The 25072-nt window shown below is 25.8% G+C and overlaps 7 protein-coding genes across 7 annotated transcripts; 3 read left to right on the top strand and 4 right to left on the bottom strand.

Moving 5' to 3' along the window:
• Positions 1-504: 504 nt before the first annotated feature.
• On the top strand, positions 505-2280 carry OCT59_002120 (uncharacterized protein; the record flags this gene model as incomplete). The annotated part of the gene is made up of 7 exons (XM_066144287.1): positions 505-724; positions 929-1089; positions 1173-1194; positions 1711-1938; positions 2026-2037; positions 2120-2167; positions 2273-2280. The coding sequence occupies 7 exons, from the start codon at positions 505-507 to the stop codon at positions 2278-2280; spliced, it is 699 nt and encodes a 232-aa protein (XP_065995464.1).
• A 4941-nt stretch (positions 2281-7221) lies between these two features.
• Positions 7222-7563, top strand: OCT59_002119 (uncharacterized protein; the record flags this gene model as incomplete). The annotated part of the gene is made up of 1 exon (XM_025323776.1): positions 7222-7563. One exon carries the CDS (start codon positions 7222-7224, stop codon positions 7561-7563), a length of 342 nt encoding a protein of 113 aa, XP_025189967.1.
• A 3496-nt stretch (positions 7564-11059) lies between these two features.
• OCT59_002118 (uncharacterized protein) lies at positions 11060-12549 on the bottom strand (the record flags this gene model as incomplete). Its single annotated transcript, XM_025323777.2, has 5 exons — positions 11060-11254; positions 11328-11453; positions 11519-11666; positions 11740-11818; positions 11892-12549. 5 exons carry the CDS (start codon positions 12547-12549, stop codon positions 11060-11062), a joined length of 1206 nt encoding a protein of 401 aa, XP_025189969.2.
• A 157-nt stretch (positions 12550-12706) lies between these two features.
• OCT59_002117 (uncharacterized protein) lies at positions 12707-14079 on the bottom strand (the record flags this gene model as incomplete). The annotated part of the gene is made up of 2 exons (XM_066144286.1): positions 12707-13251; positions 13461-14079. 2 exons carry the CDS (start codon positions 14077-14079, stop codon positions 12707-12709), a joined length of 1164 nt encoding a protein of 387 aa, XP_065995463.1.
• Positions 14080-14168: 89 nt separating this feature from the next.
• OCT59_002116 (uncharacterized protein) lies at positions 14169-15061 on the bottom strand (the record flags this gene model as incomplete). The annotated part of the gene is made up of 2 exons (XM_066144285.1): positions 14169-14969; positions 15041-15061. The coding sequence occupies 2 exons, from the start codon at positions 15059-15061 to the stop codon at positions 14169-14171; spliced, it is 822 nt and encodes a 273-aa protein (XP_065995462.1).
• Positions 15062-20245: 5184 nt separating this feature from the next.
• OCT59_002115 (uncharacterized protein) lies at positions 20246-22768 on the bottom strand (the record flags this gene model as incomplete). Its single annotated transcript, XM_066144284.1, has 6 exons — positions 20246-20254; positions 20497-21334; positions 21399-21881; positions 21948-22170; positions 22243-22278; positions 22399-22768. 6 exons carry the CDS (start codon positions 22766-22768, stop codon positions 20246-20248), a joined length of 1959 nt encoding a protein of 652 aa, XP_065995461.1.
• A 378-nt stretch (positions 22769-23146) lies between these two features.
• On the top strand, positions 23147-24089 carry OCT59_002114 (uncharacterized protein; the record flags this gene model as incomplete). Its single annotated transcript, XM_066144283.1, has 4 exons — positions 23147-23206; positions 23476-23791; positions 23859-23879; positions 23947-24089. The coding sequence occupies 4 exons, from the start codon at positions 23147-23149 to the stop codon at positions 24087-24089; spliced, it is 540 nt and encodes a 179-aa protein (XP_065995460.1).
• Positions 24090-25072: the final 983 nt, after the last annotated feature.

The raw sequence follows: 25072 nt of genomic DNA, 5'->3' as shown, positions 1-25072 counted from the left end.
AAAATCACCTTTTCGTAATACTGGTGTAACATAATTGCGTAAAAAAAAAAAATTTAACGTTTATATAATTCATAAACTTTAAAAAAAAAAAGTATATAATTTAAAAAAAAATATTGATTGTTCGGTTAAACGGATAAACTCATAAAAAGGAATCAAAGGTTCAATAAAATAAATAAATAATAAATATGAATAAATTTAATTTAATATGTATATATATATAAGCCCATTCCTTTTTTTAAAAACAATTAAGTACCTTAAAGAGAATTTTTGTTTGTGTAAGGTTACGACCACTTTATGATTGTTCACCGATTACCGGTTCATAATAATTCCGGGTCCGGAAAACATTACCAAATTAATTCGCAAGGTTTAATTAGTTAATTTATTATTATTATTTTTTTTTTACAAAAAAAAAAAGGAATTTAATTTACTTCCTTTTTTTTTCGAATAAATTTTTTCAAAAAAAAAAAAAATCCATATGTAAAAATAAATAAATAAATATAAAAAATGGCTACTATTCGTAGAGAAGTTATGAATGCTGCGTATGACAAAGCATACGCTTTAATACAAAATGATAATATGCACATAAGGTTTAGAGATATAAAAGAATTTGTTCTTAAAGATGAAACTCTTACAGAAGAAGAAAAAATTGAAGTAATAAAAAGGTTTGATGGTGATTATGATTATTTTAAAGTTGTTGAGAATGATGATAGGGTTAAACGAACATGTGAGAATTGTCAAGAAGAATGTTTGGCAACATTATATTGCGAATTTTGTGTTAGAAAATATTTAAAATCACGATTTTCAGATTGGACATCTGGAAATAATACCATTGATGATTTATTAAAAAAATGTCAAGAATCTTCATTAATACCATATATGATAGTTGAATGGATACCATATGATAAATTTATAAATCTTCAATTTTTAGCTAAAGGAGGATGTTCAGATATTTATACAGCAGATTGGGAAGAAGGAGGTTATAAAGAATGGGATATTAAAGAAAGAAAATTGAAGAGAGCTGGTAAATGTAAAGTAGTACTTAAAAAATTAGAAAACGTTGAAGACGCAGATAGGACTTGGCTTGAAGAGGTAATAATTGAAAAATTTCTTTTAAATTTTTAAATGTAACGATATAACGTTAATTTAATTTAAATATACTTATTAATTAATAGGCGACAACACATTTATTTATTAGTAATAAATGGGGTAGTATCGTACAGTGTTATGGTTTAACAAAAGGTCCAGATAATAAATTTATGCTCGTCATGAATTATATGGATGTAGATTTAAGAAGATATTTACGACAAAATCGAAATCAAATTAATTGGAAAACGAAAATTCAAATTATTTTTGAAATAGTTAAAGCACTTTGTAGAATTCATGAAGAAAATTCAGTTCATAGAGATTTACATTCTGGGAATATATTATATTCAAAAGAAAGGAATGATTGGTATATTAGTGATCTTGGATTTTGTGGACCAACTCATAAACCATTAAAGAGCGTATATGGAAATCTTCCTTATATAGCTCCAGAAGTAATTTTTAAAAATAAATATACTTTTAAATCAGATATTTATTCAGTTGCAATACTTATGTGGGAAGTTTTATCAGAACAACCGCCATTTTCTAATATTAAACATGGATATGATCTTGCGTTTAATGTCGTTAATGGGATGAGACCAAAAATATTACCGGGAACCCCTTCAATAGTTAAAAAGTTAATGGAAGAATGTTGGGATGCAAATCCAGAAAAAAGACCTGATATTCATACACTTTGGGAAAGGGTTGAAAATATTAATAAATCAATTCATGAAAATAGTGATCATTGGGAAACTCTTCATATCGATAAAAAATCTTTTTCTGGAAATGAAATGGTTTTTAGCAATAGTAAACTTTATACATTTCATGATGTACCTCAACCAAAAAATGCCACAGAAGGTAATAAATAATATTATGATTTTTGAAGTTATTTATTATTAAATAATTATTAATTAAAAATTATTATTTTTTTTTTTAATTTAATAGAAGAACAGGATGGTAATTATCAAATATTCTATTATTTTTAAATATAACGAAATATAACTAATATACTGTATCTTTACGTGTTATAATTTTATAGCTTATTATACTTCCCAATTCAATTTGCATATTTCGGATTTTCCAGATGGTAAAGTATACTTTACATTATACCGTATTTACCGTATTTACTGTATTTACTGTATTTTTAATTAATTAATATTAATAATTATTTTTTTATCGTTATTTTTTTTAGATATTTAAATTGAAAATAATTAAGAGGTATAATATTTTTGGACGTACATATATATATATGTGTGTTTTTTATTTTGAATTATTTAAACACTTAAAAGATTTAAGGTAATAATATCGATACAAAAAAATATTCGATATATTTTTGCATGATATATTCTAAGTTTGTAATTTAAATAATTCGTTTATTTTTTTAAAAAAAAATTATTTTATAAAAATTATTATATTGTAAAATGATTGTTATTAAAAATTTTATACTTGTATATATAAAAATATTTTTGTAATTTGAAAAAAATCTGATCGCAAATGGACGGTCTCCGAAAATTTTGGAGCAAAACTATCTAAAATTATATGTAATGACTGTATGTGTATTTTTAAGTTTATTTCCAGATAAAATAAAATTTAAAGTGTCGTCTACGACTTTTTACATGCTGCTATTATGATATATTTTTTAAAAAACATACGAGTATTAAACTAACGAATATTAAAAAAATTTATCACATGATTAAGAAGTTTTTTAAAATCATCACAGATCTCCAACCGTAACATGTGATTAATAATGCACTGCGGCGGTACGATTTAACTGCGGTTGATATGCCAATGTTCATTTAATGACCAATATAGAAATCGTACTAACCATAATAAGATAAATTTTTCTTTTTTTCATTTTTAATTTTTCTTATTTGAGAAACTATAAATTTACGGGGGATTTCAAAAAAGAAGCTTTGTCTTACTCCTTATTTTACTTTTTTTACGTTAAATTTAGTCCGTTCTATTTTTTCCTGTTCAATAAATATAATAAATATGTCATATAAATTTGATTCCGAAGTTTTGAAAGCGCTTGAAAAATTGCTTAAAACTGAAACTAATTATGATGTTATTATTCAAGTCGGGAAAGAATCGGATACTAAGGAATTTTATGCGCATTCTGGTTTTCTATGTTGTAGATCCAATTATTTTAATTCGATCATTTCTGCAAATGATACTATTAAAATTGATGGGAAATATATAATTGATATGCCAAATATTACTCCTCAAGCTTTCGATGTTATCATCACGTACGTAATTAATTATACATTATATCATTATAAAATTATACTGATATTTTCATAACTTTTTTATATTAATTTAATATTTTTTTTAAATATAGGTATTTTTATACTGGACATATTAATATGATAAATAAAACTGGTGCTGAAATTTTAAACATGATGATCGCTTTTGACGAATTAAAATTGAATCAATTAATTAAACTTGCCGAAGATTACCTTATTGAACATCGTAAAAAATTCTTACAAAATGATCCGATTGAATTTCTTCAAATAATTAATTCTCATAAAGTCTTTAATAGTAATATACGAGAATTATGTTTAAAAAATATTTATTCAGATCCTAATATTTTATTTAATTCGGTTAAGTTTATTAATTTATCAGCTTCTCTATTGGAGATTATCTTGAAACAAGATGATTTAATTTTAAATGAAATTGATGAAATTAAAATTTGGGAAAATTTAATTAAATGGGGATTAGCGAAAGATGAAATTCTTGATGAAGACGTTTCGAAATGGAATCAAGAAAAATTTAATATTTTTGAAAAAATCATTTATAATTTTATACCATTAATTAGATTTTATGATATATCTTCAGAAGATTATTTTAATAAAGTTAAACCTTATGAACAAATTTTATCTAAAGAATCACGAGATGATATTATACGATTTCATATGACTCATAAATCATTACTCAATAAATATTCGAAAAGACGTTTAAGAAGGGATATTGATTCTTCATTAATTATCACAGGCACAGTTGATTCTTCATTTATTAATAAAGAACATATTGTACTTTTTGCAAATTGGATTGAAAGAAAAGGTAATAATAGGTATAATAGTAATAATATTTATGAATTTAAACTCATTTTACGTGGTAGTCGTGATAGTTTTGGTTCTAAACCATTTCATAATAAATGTGATAACAAAGGAGCAACTATTACAGTTATAAAAATTAAAAATTCGAATAAATTGGTTGGAGGTTATAATCCCCTTGATTGGGGTTTACGAAGCAACTTTGGTTGGAGTGGACGAAGCAGTACTCCAGATAGTTTTTTATTTTCATTTAATGATAATAGAAATGTTGGTTCAGGTATAATTAGTAGACCAATTAACAATAATGGTACTGTAATAAGTGATCCAAATTATGGACCATACTTTGATAATGATTTATATTTATCTATGCAATATGGAATATGTTATTCTAATCCAAAATCTTACGCTGATATTAATATTCCAAATATTCTTGGTATTGATGATTATGAAGTGTTTCAAGTCAAAAAAGAGCTTCACTCAAAATTATAGGAATATTAATGTTTATTTAAATTAAAAGATATATATTTATTTGAAAATAAAGCTATTTTTTTTACTCATTTTTGACTTTGAATATACTGTATTTATAGAATTATATATACTATATATAAGGATATAAAAATTTAATCTATGATATAATCAACTTAAAGCTTGTACTCGAATCAGAATTTGAGCGCGGTCAAAAAAAAAAACTGACAAGATTAATCATTCTGATTTGACGCAACCCGGAAGCGTAGATTAAACGTGACGCAGATCTGGAAGCGTGGGTCGAACCTTGAAAAACGTGACGCAGGCGCCAGAAGACTAGATTGGAAACTTTAATTTTAAAATTCAAAATGTTAAATGTATGTTATAAATCATATAAAATATTTTACTGCCCTGACACTGCCCTGACGTATTAAACTCTTTTTATATATATGTTTACTTAATAATTTGTTGCTAGTTCAAAATGATCAGCATAAGCGCATGTTGACGTTTGTATTATTGCTTGTGTCTATAAATTTACACGCAATACAACAATTTTTACGGAATTACGGTTCGAAATAATCATGGATATTATTTTATTTAAGCAATGTAGTAAAACGTGACAATACTTTGCCTTCATTGAAAAAATATAATAGTAAAATAGTTTAAAATACGCGTTATTATCGAAGAAATTTCTAATTTGAGAAAAAAGATAAAATGATCTTATAAACAAATTCATGAACAATAATTCCGGAATAAAATATTTACTGTTGATTTCTATCTTTGTAAAATAATATATATATATTTTTCTTTTGTTATTAATATTAATATTAATTATTAAAACGAATTCTTCAAAAATAATTTAATTCATTATTAACACGGGTGCAGAACCACAATATTCATTTAAACGTGAAACGACTGAAACGTGATGCCGGAAGTTGGTAAAAAGTTAAAACCAAGTACTAGTGCAACATTTGACCGATGTAAATAAAATATTTCGATAAAATTTGACACGGTAATTAAACTAAATGTACCTAATATTATATTACTTAATATATTATACATACTTTTCATATTATAATATTTTATTTAGTAAGCATATTCATTGTCATTTATCTCAAATAAAAAAAATCAAATTTAGGAATAAAATTAATCATTCCATCAAATTTATTATCAGGTCTCGCTAATCAAGTCAATCTAAGCTAAGTCTCTGTTAAATAACAATATTTTATATATTTATATATATTTATTTATTTATCGATTTTCTTGTATTCTTTATACTAGTTGTTGAAAGTGAGGAATAAATTTCAATACTTTTAAATCTATGTAATATCACGTCATTCACGTGATGTGGTTATTAAGTTCAGCCTGCACTATTGTAAGTCCGGCCAGCATTAATTTGATCTACGAAAATATACTTGTAAATTATTATTTTCACGAATGACGCGATTATAAAATTGATGCGAGTCTACATGGTGGTTATTCATATTAATTAATATTAAATGATTTTCATTTTAGAAATAATTTTGCAGGAAACTTAAAAAGAAATTAAAAAAAATAATATTAATTATCGTACAGTATTTTTTATGACGGCGCTTTTGACTTTTCTTTGATTAAAAAGAGTAGGTAATACACGTTACAATATGTGCTGTATATTATATAATAATAAAAAAGTAATCTTATACTTATTCATCAATGGTCAAATATATTTACCTATACATAATCGTACTCATATAACAATAATCAATCGCATAATTGAATTTTTGATTGTTTATTATTAAGTATTATATAAGTTATCAAATGTATCAGTCTTATTTATTTAATAAATATATTATGACATTGCACAATATGAAAGTTATTATCGTTACAGCTGAAACTTAATTTCTTAAATATGTAGTACAGTGACAATTACAACGCAGTTACTGAAAACAAGTTTTTGCAAGGATATTATTTATTGTCAATAATTTTTGGATAAATTATCTATAAATTATTTATATGTAAATTTTTTAATAAAAAAAAATCATAGTATGTTACTTTTCAAAATTATTATTAATCTAATGCAGAAAGGGGGAAAACTTTCGTTGATACAAATAAAATTATTATATGTATAAGAACGTGTAAATAAATATAAAAACTTCTTTATTTTATATAAATTAAGTAAATTTTAGTAGTTGATTTACTAGTAAATTTGTTTTCATGAAAAATTTCAAATATAGCGGAGTAGAAATAATTGGAACACGCAATAAAAAAGAGTTCATTCAAAGATTCCGAAAAAGTCAAACGGAGACAAATTTACAATGGATTGACAAAGAATTTAATAATTGAATTTACTTATTCAAAGATCACAAATTGCCGTGAACGACTTAAAGACTATCTGAAGTTTTTGAATGTAAAAAAGAAGTAAGTCCTATGCATAATAAAATGAAATCAGCAGTATTCATTACTACTTCTGTTTAATAGAAACGTGCATATAATTTTTGAGAATAATAAGAATAATAGTTCATCTTTTCCTTTTTTTTTAAAAAAAAAAAGGTTTAATTATTTCTTGCTCATTTTATTCCAATAAAAAAAATTCAAAATAAAATTAAATCATGTCTTTCATTTTATAATTTTATCAATAATTTTAATGACACTATCACCAATAAAATCATCCATTACAATTAAAGAACCGCCACTTGTAATCGCTCCAAGACCAATCGTGTTAAATACAGATTGTTTTGAAGATAACACAATAGTCGTTCGAATAATTCGTGTAAACTACACAGATCCTCCCAGAATTTGTGTAGAAGAATATTTGTCAATTCGTATAATTTATCCAATTGGAACTGTTAAAGGATTTGATCTTTCATCAGATACATTAAATATACAACCTTTTAATTTTTGTTTCCTTCCAAAAGCAAATCCTCTTAGATTTTATTCCGTAAGAAAAAATTTTTTGTTAATGGCTTATGCAAAGTTGAAGATGTAAACAATCCTTTCACTTATAATTATTGGGGAATGATTTATATCGACTTAAAGGAGTAATTTACAGGTAATATAATTAGTACCCGCTGAAACAATAGTAAAGACAAAAATCAATATCAAGTATTTAAATTGCATGATTGATTTTATGTACAGTATGTTATATAAAATAATTAATTCGTTGTTTCAGTTGTTAATTTGTTTTATATGAAATTTCTTAAAGTATTTATATAAGAAAATTTTCTATAGTAACACGTGTTTCATGATTTCATATTATTACCAATGAGTATTTTTGCCACGTTTTTCTACATCACGTCATGTTAAAGTCTACTATTGAAGGGCAGAGCACTTTTAAATTATAATGTGAAAATGCGAGATGTTGATTTCAATGAATTACTATTTTGAGCCGCAATCGTCGTAAAATTGTTGTTTTATTAACGAGGGTGAAGTAAAGGAGATGTTACATCACACCAAATTAAAATAGGTATGAAATGTACTATGAGATGAGCAACTTGAACTCTTGAATTAACAACTTGAAATATGGGTCAAAAGCTTTGATGACGTAAATGCAAACCGGAAACCGTTGAAGTCCGTCGCTTATTGTGTAAATACAATAATTATTACGTTTATACAAACAGATTATTGTAACGCAAGTTATTCCCAACAGATGTTACATCCAAATATACACTTATTTAGGCCAATTAGTAATCAATACATTTCAATTGTTTAAAAAAAAAAAAGGTTTATTAGAAAATAACAAAATAATTTTTGTATAAATCATTCTAGTCTAGTTACGGTGTAAACATTTGTTTTTATTTGCTTTACATTATTATTAATAACCGTTTAATATTAACGAATAAGTATAAAATACAAGTTTTTTACAAAAATTATTTTCACAAGGCTTTCAGTTACAATCGTTTTCATAATTTAGATTGTGAATAACAAAGAACGCACGTGGCTGTGAGAGATAAAGTAGATTTTCCAAGACAGTAGATTAACCGCTAAAGGAATGTGGCTGTGTTATTCAAATGAAAATTACGTCATCTATGTGGACAACTTAACGCCTTTAGTAGATCATTGTGGAATAATTATGCAAGTCCAACCTTTGATTTATTCATCTAAAAAATAATATTTAAAGCGGCAGTGTTCTCCTCCCTTTACGAATTATATAAATAATGTGTAAGTAAATTGGTCATTGAGTCACTTGAGATTATAATATGATTTTTAACTTGCCTAATATTATACTCTCCTATGCGTAGACTATGGACTAATAAAATTCATTCATTATTAGGTTGCGTTTGCTGCGGAAGTACTGGCAAGACATATGGAGATAGTTGTCACTGTGTCACGAGATGTGGTGAAGGCGCTATAAAATATAAAGAAGCTTGTGAAAGTTGCGGGAAATGCTTTGCACATTGCAATTGTCGTAAGTAATAGTTCTTAAATTTTTCACATTTTATGTTACATTTTTGTTATCGAAATCTCAAAGTGACTCAATGACCTGCTACAATAATTAAGTCGAAACATTTTAAATAAAACCATTTTAATGTGTAAGGTAATTGTAATTCAGCATCTTACATTTGTTATCATCAACCATTATTAACAAATCAACTATTCGTTGGAATAGTGATAAAATAATAAGGACATTTGTTCATCTACTATCAAAAATCATTTTAAGGCTTTTTATTTTCTCCTAAATTTTTATCCATATAATGGATTGAACCAACTTGTTAGTATTACATCAAAGGAAATACTTTTAATGCAGTATTTTTCTTCAGTGCACTAACCATATCAGATTCCAATAAATGTTACTTTTCTTATGACATTAAATAGATGCAATTTATATATTACGTTCTTACATAATTTTATTAGTTCCTTCCGTAATAAAAAACTTTTTTGTATGGAATATAAATAAAATTAGTTAATGAATAAATTATTTTATCGTGCATCAAAAAAGATAAACATTATACTCTCCCTATATAAATTAAAAGTTAATTGACGATAAGTTTATAGTTAGCCCACTCTATATCCTCTATAGTCTGCTCATAATTAGGGTGGTGGCGAATTGAAGGTTAAAATGGAGTTAACAAATTGTTTGTGTAACATAATTATTGGTACGATCTCGTTTGTTTTTTAGCAGTTTAGAAATTTTATTACTTCTTTTTTAGCAATATGCATTTTTATTTAAATTATGATACATACTGTATATTTTATTTAAAATATACAAATATATGGAGTTATAGACTGAATATAAAATAGATGCTATATCTTTTCTATCTACCAAAGCCCACTATGCTCTCTACTAGCCGTCTAGCCCCATAAAAATTTTTTTAGAAAATTGATCACATATCTCGAGGAGTCTTTTTTTTTGGAATGAAAACTAGAAAGATCATTTATCCAGAAAATTTATATAAGGTAGGGTTGTGGTACCATCTAAAGTTCACTATATAAAATATTTATTACCGAGTACAATATGCAATGATATATAAATCCTTCTTTAGCCTGGCAAAAAAAAAAATATTTAATATTTTTTATCCTTTTACTAAAATTGATCCTGAAATATAAGCAATATTAACCTCAAATCAAATATTATAAAAAGAAGAAACCATTCAGTAAAATACAGAAATGCAATACAATCATTTTTTATAATTCAAATTTTATGGTAATACAAACCTTTGTGCTTCATTAAAAATCTGTGTTGCATTAATATTTTCAGCTTGATTAGAAACTGATTGGTTGGACAATTTCCATATTATTATTATATATTAGCAGTTAGGATACGTACATCGCGATTTTCATAGTGGAAAACGTTTTATAAGAATTTTTCAGAATCTTTTGAAGAAAAAAATAAAAATTCAAATTATAGTGTTATACCACTGAAAATACGATATATTATTATCACGTAATGAATTTTTCGATATTAAAGGAACTCCAAATCTAATTTAGATTTAATACTGATTTAATGATAAAATGTTGAGATAATTCACCTTTAAATAGATCATATATTAATGAAATTATTGAAATTAAAACATTCAATGGAATTTAAATGTTGAAGCATTTTACTATAGCAGATCTAAATTCCTAAAAGAAAATAAAGATTAAAATATACATTTTATAATTTGTTAAATAAAATTTATTATATCAAATAAAATAATATGCAATACATTTTGTTTTAGTGATGTTTGTCGTAAATAATAAAACATTGGCTGCTAGATTTAACTAATAATCTTGTTATATTCTAGTTAAAAATTTGAATAAACGTTTTACATAATATTCTATCACTTGCTATAAAGTGGAGTTACTAACATTTTATGAAGTATCCTACACCATACAAAATTTTTGTATATTTTCCCAGGAGTAGATAGTAAATTTCCAACATGTATATTTTTCAATAAAAAATTCCTGAAACGAAAGATTTCTTTTATAGATAAAATGGTTAAATTGTAAAAAATTTTCAAAATATGTTGAATAAAACAAAGTGGCAATTTAAGAAAAGTAAATGATTATAAGTTGTTAAGGATATATTTTAAATCAAGTAAATTTTCCATTTCTTTTCTTGAAAAATACTTATCTTTGAAAGTTTCTGGAACATTTGAGAAAAATTTGTGATAATCTGGTAACAAATAACTCATAAAACTCATGTCAGGAATGTAAGTTATTGTGTTTACATAATAGTCATGTCGAATATATTCTATTTGCTATGTGAAACAAAAATAATATTATATTTTGTTCTGAAAGGAAATTAATTTGAATAAGTAAATAGGAACATACCATTTCAATAGAATTTATTTCAATTGAAAGTTTTGAAGTTCTTATTGAAATCCGATATTCTATCCAACCTAACCCCTCAAGTTTTGATACATCTTCATGTTTTAACATATAATCTTCTTGATAATTCTATAATTAAGTTAATATTAAATTAAAATTAAATAAAATAATAGAAATTTAATTAATTAACTTACGCGATCAATAAATTTTATGAAGCAATCCTTGGATAATATTTTTTTAACATTCATTTTACAAATATAATACGTATTATATTTACTATTTATCAAAGGCAAATCCAAACAAAGATTTTCGTTTTTAGAAGATATTACCTTTCCTGATAAACTTCAATTTTAAATTATGATTAATTTGTATTTAAGACAATTTGACTTAAAGCATTATTATGAGTAGACTTTACCTGCTTATATCACTTTCTTTAAATTGACGAAGATCCCCATTCAAATTTGTAAGATTTGAAACAAAATATACTCCATGTTCTAATGAGTTTAAGATATTAATCAACAATTAACTTAACTAGAAAATAATAATTGATTTGAATAATTTTCTTACCTTTATACATATACATATATTTACCAACTTCATCGACATTGATAAGTTCATTATCATTTTTGTTGACAATTCCAATATAGGTAAAATTCTTTTGGTAAATTACATAAACTTCATATAAATATGACCTAAAGTCTGGATGATCTTGTATAAAATAACTAATAAATGCCAAGTTCTGTATATTATTTAAAGCTAGTTTTGTTTCACTATACTTTTTTAATTCAATATAAATTTTGCATTTAACGAAATGTAGTAAATTACTTTCATAAATATTACGATTATTAAGAATTTGATTGATTTTTGTGATTTTTGTTAATATATTGTTTAAATCTTTAGAACTATTTTTATTTAGTAAGTATTCTAGATGAAATGACTGAATCTTCGCTAAAATATTATCAGGATTCAATAATTCTGCACACTTTTTAAATGATATTTTAGCATTATTAATATCATTCTTTGTATAATATGTTAAACTTTTAAGATAATATGCTGAACTATTTAATGGATCTAATTGTATAATTTTATCAAGATCTGATAATACTTTGTCATATTCTTTAATAATATAGTATGTAATAGCTCTCCTATTCAAGTTATGAATGTTTTCTGGATCTATAGTATAAGCTTTTGTAAAGTATGATATAGCTTTTCTATATTGTGTCATATTATATAAAATTTCTCCATAATAACATAAAACCAAAGAATCCTCCTTATTGAGATTTAATAATTTATCTAATAAATTTAAAGTATTTAAATTTAAATTATCTCCTTTTTTTTCATAAGTGTATGCACAATTTTTAAGGCATAAATAATTATTTGGATCATTTTTTTAATGCAATATTATAATTTTCTATAGCTGCTGTATAATCATTACGTAATAAATAACTATTTCCGAGTAATATATATAAGTTATTTATTTTTGCTTTTTGATTTATTGACATATTTAAATTATCTATTGCTTCATCATATTTATTTTGTCTAAAAAACATTTCTCCACAAATAAAATAAGCAACTGGTCTTTTGGGATTTAAATCAATAGCTTCTTTTAAAAATAAGTATGCTTGTTCATAATCGTTAAGACATCTATAAATATACGCTAAAATACATCTTAAAGAATAACTTTTAGGAAAAAAATTTATAAATTCTTTGCATAAAGATTCAGCTTTTTCATAATTTTTTTCATTTATTTCTTTTATAATATTTTGATATGTTGGATGTTGTTTTTTTGTAATTCTTGAAAGTATTGGGGATGATATTTTTGAATTTAATTTAATAATTGAATTCATAAATTTCTTTTTTTTAGTTAATATGAGTTCAACTTCCGAATTATCTGAATCATCACTATCATATGATTGATCGGAATTTTCTAATTCAATTGAAGGTAAAATATGTCCAGATTCAAAAATTTTGTATATAAATTTTTATAAATTGAATTTTGTGGTAAATATCTAATATCATTATCTTCAATTTTTTCTCGACAATTAGGACATATTTTTTGCTTTAATTTTTTTAAATTGCTTAATGCTAACATATGTTGGCATTTTAAAATACATAATTGATCTGTTGGTTCACTACTAATTGGACAAGTAATTTCATCTGCTATAACATCTAAAATGTTAGAATTTGATATTTGTTCTTTCTTTAAATATGAATTTTGATTTAAGTTTTTTCCTTTTCCTTCTTTTCCTTTTCCAGTATTATTACTTAGAATTTTTAAATCTTCAAGGTATTTCTCTTTAACAAAAGTTAATAAATTTCGAAATTTTTCTAAAGAATCTTCCAAATTATTTTCACTTAATTTTTGCGTGTATTGATCAAAATCAATTTCAATCATTGAAAACACTTTATTATCAATATTATATAAATGTAATAATAATTCAATAGATTTAAATTGGATAAAACTGCTTGGTGCTCTATTAAGTGATTCAATTGCTAAATAATAACAAAGACCATATGTTGCTATTAGAGATGATCTTTGGATAAGATTTTGGGCAAGATCTAATATTCCAAACCATAAAGTATGTGGTAGTGCTATAGGTTCATTTCCAGCAAGTTCATTTAAAAAACCTCCAGTATTTTTTAAAGCTTTAGCGACTTTATTTGATACTTCATCAAATTTTGTTTGAGAATCTAAAATAGATTTGTCCGCAGCATCAACCCATTCTCTTTCCAAAAAGCTCCAAATATATTCCATTAATACCAATTCTCCAAATTTTTTACTTATAATCTTTTCAGAACTTCCAGACCAAATGAAAAGATTATGTTGAATTATTAACATAATTCTCAATCTACATAATAAGATGCTACAGGATATTTAAAACTTAAACTTTGACGTATTTGAGTAAGTATTGATAAGATTGAACAATCATTTGGAAGATTGACTCCTGCTATTGTCAGAATTCCTGGTGTAATATTCAATGCAGTCTTAAGCAAGTCTCTAATTCTTCGTATAATTTCTTGAAACCAAGTTTCATCATCACGTAAACTATGAAGAGTATCTCGTAAATGGATTAATAAAAAATCAATATTATAATTACGCTTTTTAATAATTTGTTCATCTTGATTATTGTTTTGTTGATTGAATTGATTAAAATTTGACCTAAAATTATTATCAAGTCCTATTTCGATAACCTGAGTTGTTTTACGATGAATTTCTGCAAATTTTGCTAAAGAATTATAAACTTTATCTCGAAGTTCTTTACTAAGTACTATTGGTGAAAAACAAATTCGTTCTAAGACTGTCACCCAAGTTCTTAAATGTAACTCTAGTCTAGCCATACTTTCTTTTGTATAATAATTAAATGGAGTGGGATCGATTAGAGTTTCTAACGAATTTATTAAGGATTGAAATAAAAACTCATTTTGTAAATTTTCAAAAAGTAATTTAAGTGCATACAAATAACTTGGTTTAGTTAGATTTTTTAGAAGTTCTTCTACTTTGTCATCTGGAGTAATGAGTCCATCCTCTTCTAATTTAAGAAGGATACGATTGTTGGACACATTTTCATACAGAATCGTTTTATATGAAACAGAGTCGTTATTTTCTAAGCTACCAGAAGCAGTATTGGTAGAAGAATTTCTACTCTGTTATTATATAATGTTAGTTTTAATGATATGCAATTAATTAAATTTTATATTGTTTAAAAATAATTTACCTGACTTGAACTTCCTTCCATATTTTTTATTACAAAAAGAAGTAAGAAAAAATTTTATTATACATTTTGATTATATATAATTTTACTTAACTCTGTCGGTATGTAACAGGTAACACAATAATTGGCTATTTTTTATTTTTATTTATTTGGTTAAACATCATTTATAAACAAGTCACGCGTACACAATAGATCGGCTAGGTCTTTCCTTATTTGATAATAAGCAATGTAGATCTGTATGGTATATGCGTGATATTTAACCCATACAACTACATATTATCGTACTAACTTTTACATTTGAATTGGATGATGGTGCATCTTTTTGAATGAAATGTTGGAAGTACAAGTGCACGTTATTGTGTTACATACATTTTGTAATTTTACTTAATTCTGTCGGTATAGAATTAATATGGAAGTTAGGTGAATTAATATTTTAAGCAATATTAAAATTTGATTAATTGCAAATCGTGAGGACTTATTTTATATAAGGCCACACAAATTCGATTTTTTGGTTCACTTCACCCGGTCGGGTCACTTTTTCAAATTAAAGTTTATATATAAAAAGTTTATCATTTATTTATTTATTTATTTTATTTCAGAGAGGAATAAAAAGTTTATCATGTGATCAATACGTAATTTTATTGGCGGATAAGTTTATCACGTGGCTGAGAACTTATGGAGCGAAAATAAATTCTTTAATTACCCTCCCCTTTAAAATCCAACCAGTCAGATGTCCCGATTTTATATATAAACTAACTGTTAATAAACAATAAACCCCGGTCCCAGGTCAATTTTAAATTTCAATGTTACGTGAACCGAAAAATTGAATTTGTGTGGCCTAATATAGAGTGGAAATTCTTTTATCAATACTTAGAAAAATTAGATGAACGGTAAATGAAGTTTACAATATCCTAGTTAGCATAAATAGAAAAGTTAATATAAATTATAGGGTAATCAATGGATATTATTTTTCATTTAAATAAAACATAAAATTCAATAATATGGTAAGATACAAATCTTTTAGAAAATTTGGTAATTGAACAAGTGAAATATTTATTAGGTGAATTTATTGAAAATAAAAAGATTAATAACTTAATTGACAATAATATTAGTGAATTTGATGTACGGCAGTTTTCATGTAATAAAAATTGAAGATTTACATAATAAAATAAAAATGAAAGAAAATTTCTTGAGGAATTAAAATTAAAGAGTGATTTGTTATCGCTCAGACTTGAATTTGAGGTGATTAATTTATTTTTATTTGTTAAGTCTGGGACACACAAGTGTGACTAAATGAGCCAATCTCAATTTTTGAGCGACGGACATCTTTGTAAAGCCTTTGTATAAAAATAAATAGTCTATCGTAGTAAATTAATTTAATTTTTATTTAGCCAAAAGAGGACCTCAATATATAGCTTTTAAAAATTGTTAATATTTTGATCATCTGTTGAACAAGTTAATTAAGTTAATTATAATTACTAAAGATTTCTTTATTAAAAATCAACACTAATTCTCACAATTATAATTCTTCAGGTATTATATGGGAACTTGTCTGGAAACTATGTGTTTTAATCTCGAAAATTCTATTTAGCTCTTCTAGTAAATTTCCATTTAATTAAATTTTTATTTCACTTTAGACTTTAGTTTAGGATAACTTAATAAGAGAAGAACATGTAAATTAACGAATCTATTGATAATACCATATTTTTGATACTAAAATTTACGTCGTTCTTTCCGATACCCAATTTTTTTTCTTTAGATAATATACTTGATCATCACTAAATATTAAAGCACATTATCTCTCGTAACTCCAGGTTATTTGTATCACATAAAAATATAATAAATTTATCTGATTTGATATTAAATAAAAAAAAAGGTATCGGCACCTGATTAAATGTATTCTCAAGTCGTTTTCCATTTCATATAATATTTATTATCATTTTAAAAGAAATACATTTAAAAATAAATACGAATAAGACGTTATATAAATTTGAACCTGAAATTTTAAAAGTGCTCAAGAAATTAATTAAAAACAGAAATATAATTATGATGTTATTAATCATGTCAGAGAGAGGGACCAAAATTTCATGTACACTCTTTCTTTTAATTCAACTATTTTTAATTTAATACTTACTACGAAAGATATCATGAAAAAGATGAAAAATATGTTATTAAGAAATTAAAATTAATGCATTTATTCTCAATAAAAAAAGCTTTTTATTGTTGCTCATGAAGTGAAACTGACTGTAATTAAGAATGATATTGCAACAACAAGTTCAATATTAAAAAATTTAGCACAAATTAATATGGAAAATAAAATTATAATAATGTTTAAAGTAGAAGTTTTATCATTAAAGCATTTGAATAAATAAAAATAATGTAATTTTATATATTTACAATTAATTGAATATAATAAAAAAAGGTTATTACCCATGAAAAAAAATAGTCTATAAATATCATGGGAAAAAAGGTTATATCTAAAATAATTAAGAAATTATTACAAATCAAGTTTCTATATAAAACAAATTTTTTTATTACCTATTCATTTATAAATGTTTTTTTCCCACAATTAAATTTAAAATATTGTTTTTTCATACAAAGTATTAGGGTCTTAAAAATAGTTAATAAATTTACGTATCATTTAAAAATGTGATTTTGCTATATATACGTAACAAGAGAAGAAAATTGTATAACCTTTATTGTCCAAAGCATGACTTTCAAGTACCATCATCTGTCATGCCACATGTGCCAATGATATCTTGTAATGATGTGCCCAACGGTTCCCGTCACCTAGAATTAATTACTTACAAATGTAGAGACCATCCGCACCTTTACGTGCATGATTTATTAAATCATTGCCACCAGATGGTATGCAAAAAGTAAGTTTTATTGGTTAGTAGCAAAAATACGTTTCCAAGTTCAAAAATAAAAATGAATATTTTACGAAAGAAAAGAATTTCCAAGTAAATTTTAAGTAAAATACTTTCAAAACCTATTTAAATGAAAATAAAATTTTAATGGAGCCAATTAAAATTTAAGCTTCACCTTTAGAATTAATTAAATGATTAATAATTCAATAAACGCATGGTAACAAAAATTTCTAAAAATACAAAAACCAAATTTCTATCGGATTGAACTTCTAAAATATTAACACATTGATCACACAAATGGTAGTTAATGATAGTAGTTTAACGTCATTCCGGACTAAACCAATCACCTATGATAGTATAATATTTGCTGTATGTTATTATTTAATTGTCTATGCTAATATTCGTGTATACCAATTTGTTCAAAATATAGATTATAATTTATCATATAACTTGGGTGAGTATCAGATTTCTGGCAGAAGGCACCAAATTGTTACTATCAAATTGCGTCAGGATCACGTAATAGTAACAGAAATTCGTGTTGTGTTTATTGTAAAATAAAGTGTATATGTGGATTTAAAGTTTATATGTTTAATTTTTAAAGTATAAGTTTATTCAAAATAAATAATAAATTAAAATAATGAAACAATACAAATAAATAAATACTAATTCATAAATCATAATAAAAAGATAGAATATTGCCGCCTCCACTGGCGATCTGCAATATTACTGATAAAACTAAACTAAAAATTAATACTCAATAAAACCTTCTTCCTCACTGTTCGCCCATTCTATAAATATTGTTTGAAATTTTGGTATAAGTTATACTACGTGTAAGTTAAACTTCGTATAAATTACACTGGGTGTAAATTAAATTTAGTATAAATTATACAAAGTATAAATTACACTGTTACACTGCTGATCACGGGAATCTTATACTAACCTTCGATGTGGCGCAGATCCCCGTAACAATAACATATGTAAGTTTTACTCAATATGCGGTAATAGTATTGTATATCTTACCAAAAGTTATCAGTTCTTGAAGTCCCTCATTAGCCCATGCTATTTTGCCCAAAAAATAAAAACTTTGCTTTTTAAACTATCTTCCTAAAAACACACATAAGTGTTAATAAATAATAATAGATATCTTCATTTAAAAACAAAATGAAAAATTATTTCATTTAAATTAATTAATATTCATATTCTATGTAAAAATCACTAAAAATTAGTTTTTATTTAAGAACAATACGAACTGACATATTGCTTTTACATAAGGGACAATTCTCTAATGCACTCCGCGTTGCATTGGGGTGTGCGGTTAACTAATTAAATCAAAACCATATGTGGACCCTATAAATTTACATTGCAACAATAATAATATTGGTTCAATTATATTTTCCTAATCCTATTATTATTATACTATACATACATACAATAATATAATGATAAATAAATCATTGTCTTTATTCTCTTTTAATTTTGGGCTCGTATTTCACCTGCCTTTTTCAATTGGCGATCACGTCGTGGAATTGGAGGCATTACCGTTAAAAAATCCGAAAATTTGATAACTTTGTATTTAATTAGCATTTGAAAGATAATGTAGCAGTTTCACTTTTTTTGAAAAACACTAAGGAGAAAATTTTTTCCTTGTGTAGATATGTCTGAAAGTGTTACTTTATTTATTTTCGAGACACGAAAAATCTTTTTTGGAAAAAACAAACTGTTACATGAAAGAGATAGTGATTTAAAATATTTTTATGGAATCTGGGGTGTAAATGATAGGAAGAGTTTAATTTTATGGAAGTATAAAAACATATCAATTTAGTATGGAATTTATTGTAAGACGGAGTTAATCAATAGTTTAATCAGAAAAATCTTTAATAGTAAAATTTATAGGTGTCCAGTGTCCACATATAGTTTCGATAAATTTTTACACATCGGTTTTCATTTCCGAAATTTGTCCAGAACACGTGATTTTCTATCGTCACGAATATATGATTCATAAATAATTAGAAACATTTTAGTACATATCAGTATCGTGGTCTCGCATAGACGAAAATTTTGTAAATATGAATGGGTGAGAATCTCGTAATCTCGTAGCCAGAAAAAATAGCACCGGAAATGTAAGAGAACAAAGAAATGATATCCCGCATTATTGGCCTACCTTGAAAGCGTTCATATATTTCTGAAAATCATTTATTAATAGATCTGGGCTTCGAAATTTTTGAAACATGCAAAGACTTTTATATTGTATTCACTTTTTTGAATCGCAATACAATAAATGGGAAAATGAGCATAATGCTAATTTAATTGTAATATATATAACACAAAGAAATATTTTCTACATTTTCTATATTTTACAATACAACTCAAATATTAAAAATAAGCTAATCAAGTTAATTATTGTAATTGAATAACTTGATCTGTGATATAACTAAAAGTACCAGAGTCAGATATATATCGGGCGCTCATTCGTACATTTTCAAACTTTCGGTCGTGATAAAAATGAACAACATTCACACTCTCAAACTTTCTATCATTGGGTGGCCAATGGGGATTCTTTGTTGCATCATCCTCACACGTAAAATTTACTATCCATTTGTCATCTGCTGATAGCATTTCTGCATAATTGAGCACCCTTTCAAAGTGTTCGTTAAGTTCTTTTTTATTCGCAGATGCTAAAAGCTCGAGAACAACTGTTTGACATGGAGTCATAATAGTTATATCACTATAATAATGTTTGTCTTTTTCGTCATTATCAGCGTGATCTATTAGATGCCACTGTCCAGTGACCTCGAAGTTACATTCATTGACGATCCAGTTCACCAGGATTCTATTTAGTTCTGTATCGTAAACACTCTCTCGAGGAACCATCCGATTTTGACGACCACCTACTTTCACAAGCGCAGTTTTAAATGATCTCTTGAAAGCATTACAAATAATAGTTTTATCAAAACAACGGATGGACTCTATTAAAACATCAAGGACTTTCAAGTAGTCTTCATCAATTCTGGGAACTGGAATGGTTGGGCAAGATTTGTACAATAAAGGAATAACCTCTCGCCGAACTAATCCATCAACAAAAATAGACGACATTCTGTAACTAAACTCGGTATCACTTTTCCTTATGAGCACCCCCTCGACAGTTAAGAAATCTGCTAGTCTTCTTTCATTAATTATATTAATTTGTATAAAATCGAAAAATCCTATAAATACAGATCGGAGAAAGTCTAAAGCTTCCTTAGCATCAGGCCTAAGGAGATCGTCAACCATCTTTTTAAATGTGAGATACATAATCATACTATTAAACATTAGTGAACTGACGAGAAACTTTGACCAGAGTTTGAAATCAAGACTTCTTCCTTCGTCAAGTTTCTTTACTAAGGAATAACTGATAGCCTTGCCACAAAGGCAGACGAGGCCAGCATGCCTGTCAAATAACAGAAAACAAATTTAGTATTGATTTCATATTACTTCCGGTCAGCTTCACATACCCGTTCGTCCGTTCATAAATATCCTTAATGACCTCCGGAGCAATGGTCAATTTGGCGTCTTTCCCATAAGCTTTATATAATGACTCCACTTGTGCCAGAGTGAAATTTGGGTTCCTAAATGGCTCCTTAACGTTGAATGGAGAAACATTTATTTTGTCTGATTTCAGAAATAAAATACTTAGAGGACCGATGACTACAGAAGACCAGAGTGCATAGGATCTTTTTGTATTTTTAATGCTACGAATTGCTGCAAGGAATGAGGATTTAACGTCATCTTTTGCTCCAAATAATTCATCATACTCGTCAATGAAGAGAACAACTTGTTTATCATTCCATTGTTCTTTCCGAAACTTTAGCTTGAAATCACTAGCAGATTTGACATCGTTTAATCCAAAGTATTGGGGAGAATCAATATATAGTTCAACGCCTACGCATGTCCAGAATGTGTCTATGGTATCCATATTTACTCCTTCAAAAGATATACTGTTCCGAAGAAAAAAAAATGTAAGCAACAGTTATACTGAATGCAATTTACTAAATAGAACCTACTAAATGCAAACATAGCCTTTGCTTTCCAACTCAATCTTAGCTTGATCCACTCGTGTAGACTTCCCGGAAGCCCGTGCACCATATAAAGCTACAAATTCTCCTTTCTGAATCATGGCATAAAGTGGTCCACTCGATTCCGTTGGATCAATAAAGTATACTAATTTACTCTCTTCATTTGAAATGGTACTATTAACCATCCATTTTTTTCTTTTTCCACTTGTTGCTGTAGAGAAACATTTGTAAGAATGATAGAATGAAATATATAGTTATATATAGAAACGAGAACATTTCTTACTTTCTACTTCCGTGTTCCTCCTTTTCCTCCCGAGCTCTAATGGTTGTAATAACAGTCAGAAAGCATATTCGATATTATTAATAAATGACGAAATATGTATCATTGTTTCAATTGCAAATTTCTTGTTCGAGAGGTAAAGCATTGGGAGACACTTACCAGTGTCGGTGGGGACTATGAAGATATGAATGTGCCCCTTTTTAGGATTTTTGTCTTCGTTATTGTTATAATATTCATTGAGATTCGACGTAGCTTCCATCTTCTCGCTCCTTTCATGACTTTCAATATCTTCTGCAGAAAGGTTATTAACTTCATAAGTCTTGAGTTCGACTTTCCAAAGATTCATTTTGGTTATTTTAGCTCCTATAACTTCTTTTGTGCGAGAAAGTTGCTCTTTTAAGTTTGCAACGGTCATATCAGTAAATTCGACCTTGATATTTTCATTGCTGAGGAAAAAATTGCCAATAGGCACATTGATAATATCATCAGAAGTTTGTCCCGAAATCAAACAATTAAGTGAGAATATCATTTCGTTACTGTAAAAGCGATAAGTTTTTTAGTAAAGTTTCAAGAAAATTTGAGAAAGTTTGAGAGAAGTCTAAATATATATACTTTATATATCATCGTGATATAAACTTTTTGTGGCTTATTGATGTAATACAGCAAATGATATAGATACTCCGACAGAATTACAGAATTGAATAAGTATAATAAAAAAAAGTATATGAAAAAAAAAATGATTAATACAGTTTTATCATTACTCATTAGATTTTGATTCTCCGATTGACCGTATTTGACTAATTAAAAATAAATTAATAAAGCGCAGTAAGTAATCCCGTACCCGTGGTGTAACCGGAAATGTGTGACAAATAGAGATAAATATAAACAACGCGTCTTAACCTGTTCCATGGGGTATACGCTTCGCACGTCCGTATTGTGCAGCTGCCTGCCCGCAGCTGCCCCTTATGTGATTTTGAGCTAATCACGTGCAATTAATTATCAACGCCTCAACGGCACTAACGAAAAAAATGTTGCGGAACCTACACTTCGGCACTTAATTAAACGTTGAAAAAACTGAGAATAAAACAACTTAGGAATTTCTGGTTTTTTTAATATATACTATTCTTTCTTTAACAAAATTTTTATTGACATTAGTTGGTAAGTTTTTTCACTTTTCTGACGGAAAAGAAATTCTTTGTTGTTTTTTAAGTATGTTAAACATTTTCTTTCATTTAGGAGACTGAATCAAAAACTTTTTTGGCAAAATGCCTCGTACTAAAAAACCTCGTGGTGTCAAATATAGTAAATCACGAGCATTTACTAATTCCAATACTTCAGCCTATATTTCTTGAACTAACTTATGATTCAAATCCTACCGAATTTAATTTGCAACAAAGTGATGATGATGATGTTAATGATGATTTTATTGATGAAAGTATACCTGTTGATAGTGATGATAGTATTTATAGAGAAAAGCAAACTCGTTTGAATAAATCCTGGCAGTCAATTCGTGTTCAACTTAAAGAAGTGTTAATTGAGTTGGAAAGTCATTGTAATGTTGAAGAAAATATGTCTTTATGGAAAATGTTATAATAATGAACGATTTAAAATAATTACAGTCGATTGTATTTATTTTGAACGTAAGTTGATTGTTATTTGTAAATATTTATAAAAATTTTATTAATTTATTTATTTGTTTGTTTCTAGATGAAATTAAAAAACAATTGAATTTGTGTAATTGTGAACAGTCTAATTTTGCAGTTGCGTTAGCACGCAGAGAAATATTTCCTGCTTCTCCTATAAATCCATTAATTGCATTTGAAATAAAATTATTAGAATTTGCAGAATAACTTCTATTAGCACAAATATCATATGAAAGTTTTTGTATTGCTTTAAGACATATTCATGATAATAAAGTATGTATAAAATAATTATATTTTATGAATTTTAACATTTTTAACAATATTTAATTATTAATGATATTTAATTAAAATTTATAGCTTAGTAGTCATAAAAATATTTTTAAACCTTTTATGTCTACTTTTAGACAATATATATTAGTTAAAAAAGAAAAAATTAAGTTTTTAACAGAACAAGTAGTTAAGAAACCTAAAGTTTCTGTCCTGCATGTCCATTAGTAAGTATTTATTGATATTCTTAATATAAATATTTATATATACTTATCTTATATCTTTATTCTATTTAGAAAAATTCATGTAATTCAGGTTCTTTAAATAGATTAACTGTATGTTTTGATGGATGTTTTCAATTACGATGATTAAAAATTTGTGGAAATGATAATACGGAAGAAGATTATTATTCTAAATATTTTATGGATGATAAATTTTTTGATTTTGAAAAATTATATTTACAATATTTACAAAAAGAAAGTTCTGAGGTAAATTTTGATTAATAAATATTAAAAAGTTGAATTTAAATTAAATATTAAATAATTAATAATATGTTAGGAAAATGATCCATGTATGAAAGCTTTTAAGGCAGTAAATGAAAAAAATTCTAAAATACTTTCAAATGCATTGGATATTAGTGGAGTTGTTGGTACAACATGTAAACATGGAATTCCAGTGAAATTTTTAAATATAAAAACAGGAGAAAGGTATTTATTTTTAAATAAATATTATATTACTAATTATTGTTATATTATTAAATTATTATTATTATTAGATTAGTATATTCTTTATTTTTATTAAATAATATTTTAGATAAATTTGGATCACAAATTAATGTAAAGGTAAATTATTTATAATATTAATAATTAATATAAATATATAATTAATTTATTATTAATATTTTTAATATAAATAGAACAAAC

The sequence above is a fragment of the Rhizophagus irregularis genome, chromosome 10, assembly GCF_026210795.1.
Source record: "Rhizophagus irregularis chromosome 10, complete sequence".
NCBI lineage: Eukaryota > Fungi > Glomeromycota > Glomeromycetes > Glomerales > Glomeraceae > Rhizophagus > Rhizophagus irregularis.
Note: the sequence above shows the minus strand (reverse complement) of the source record. Positions and strands in the feature narration are given on the sequence as shown.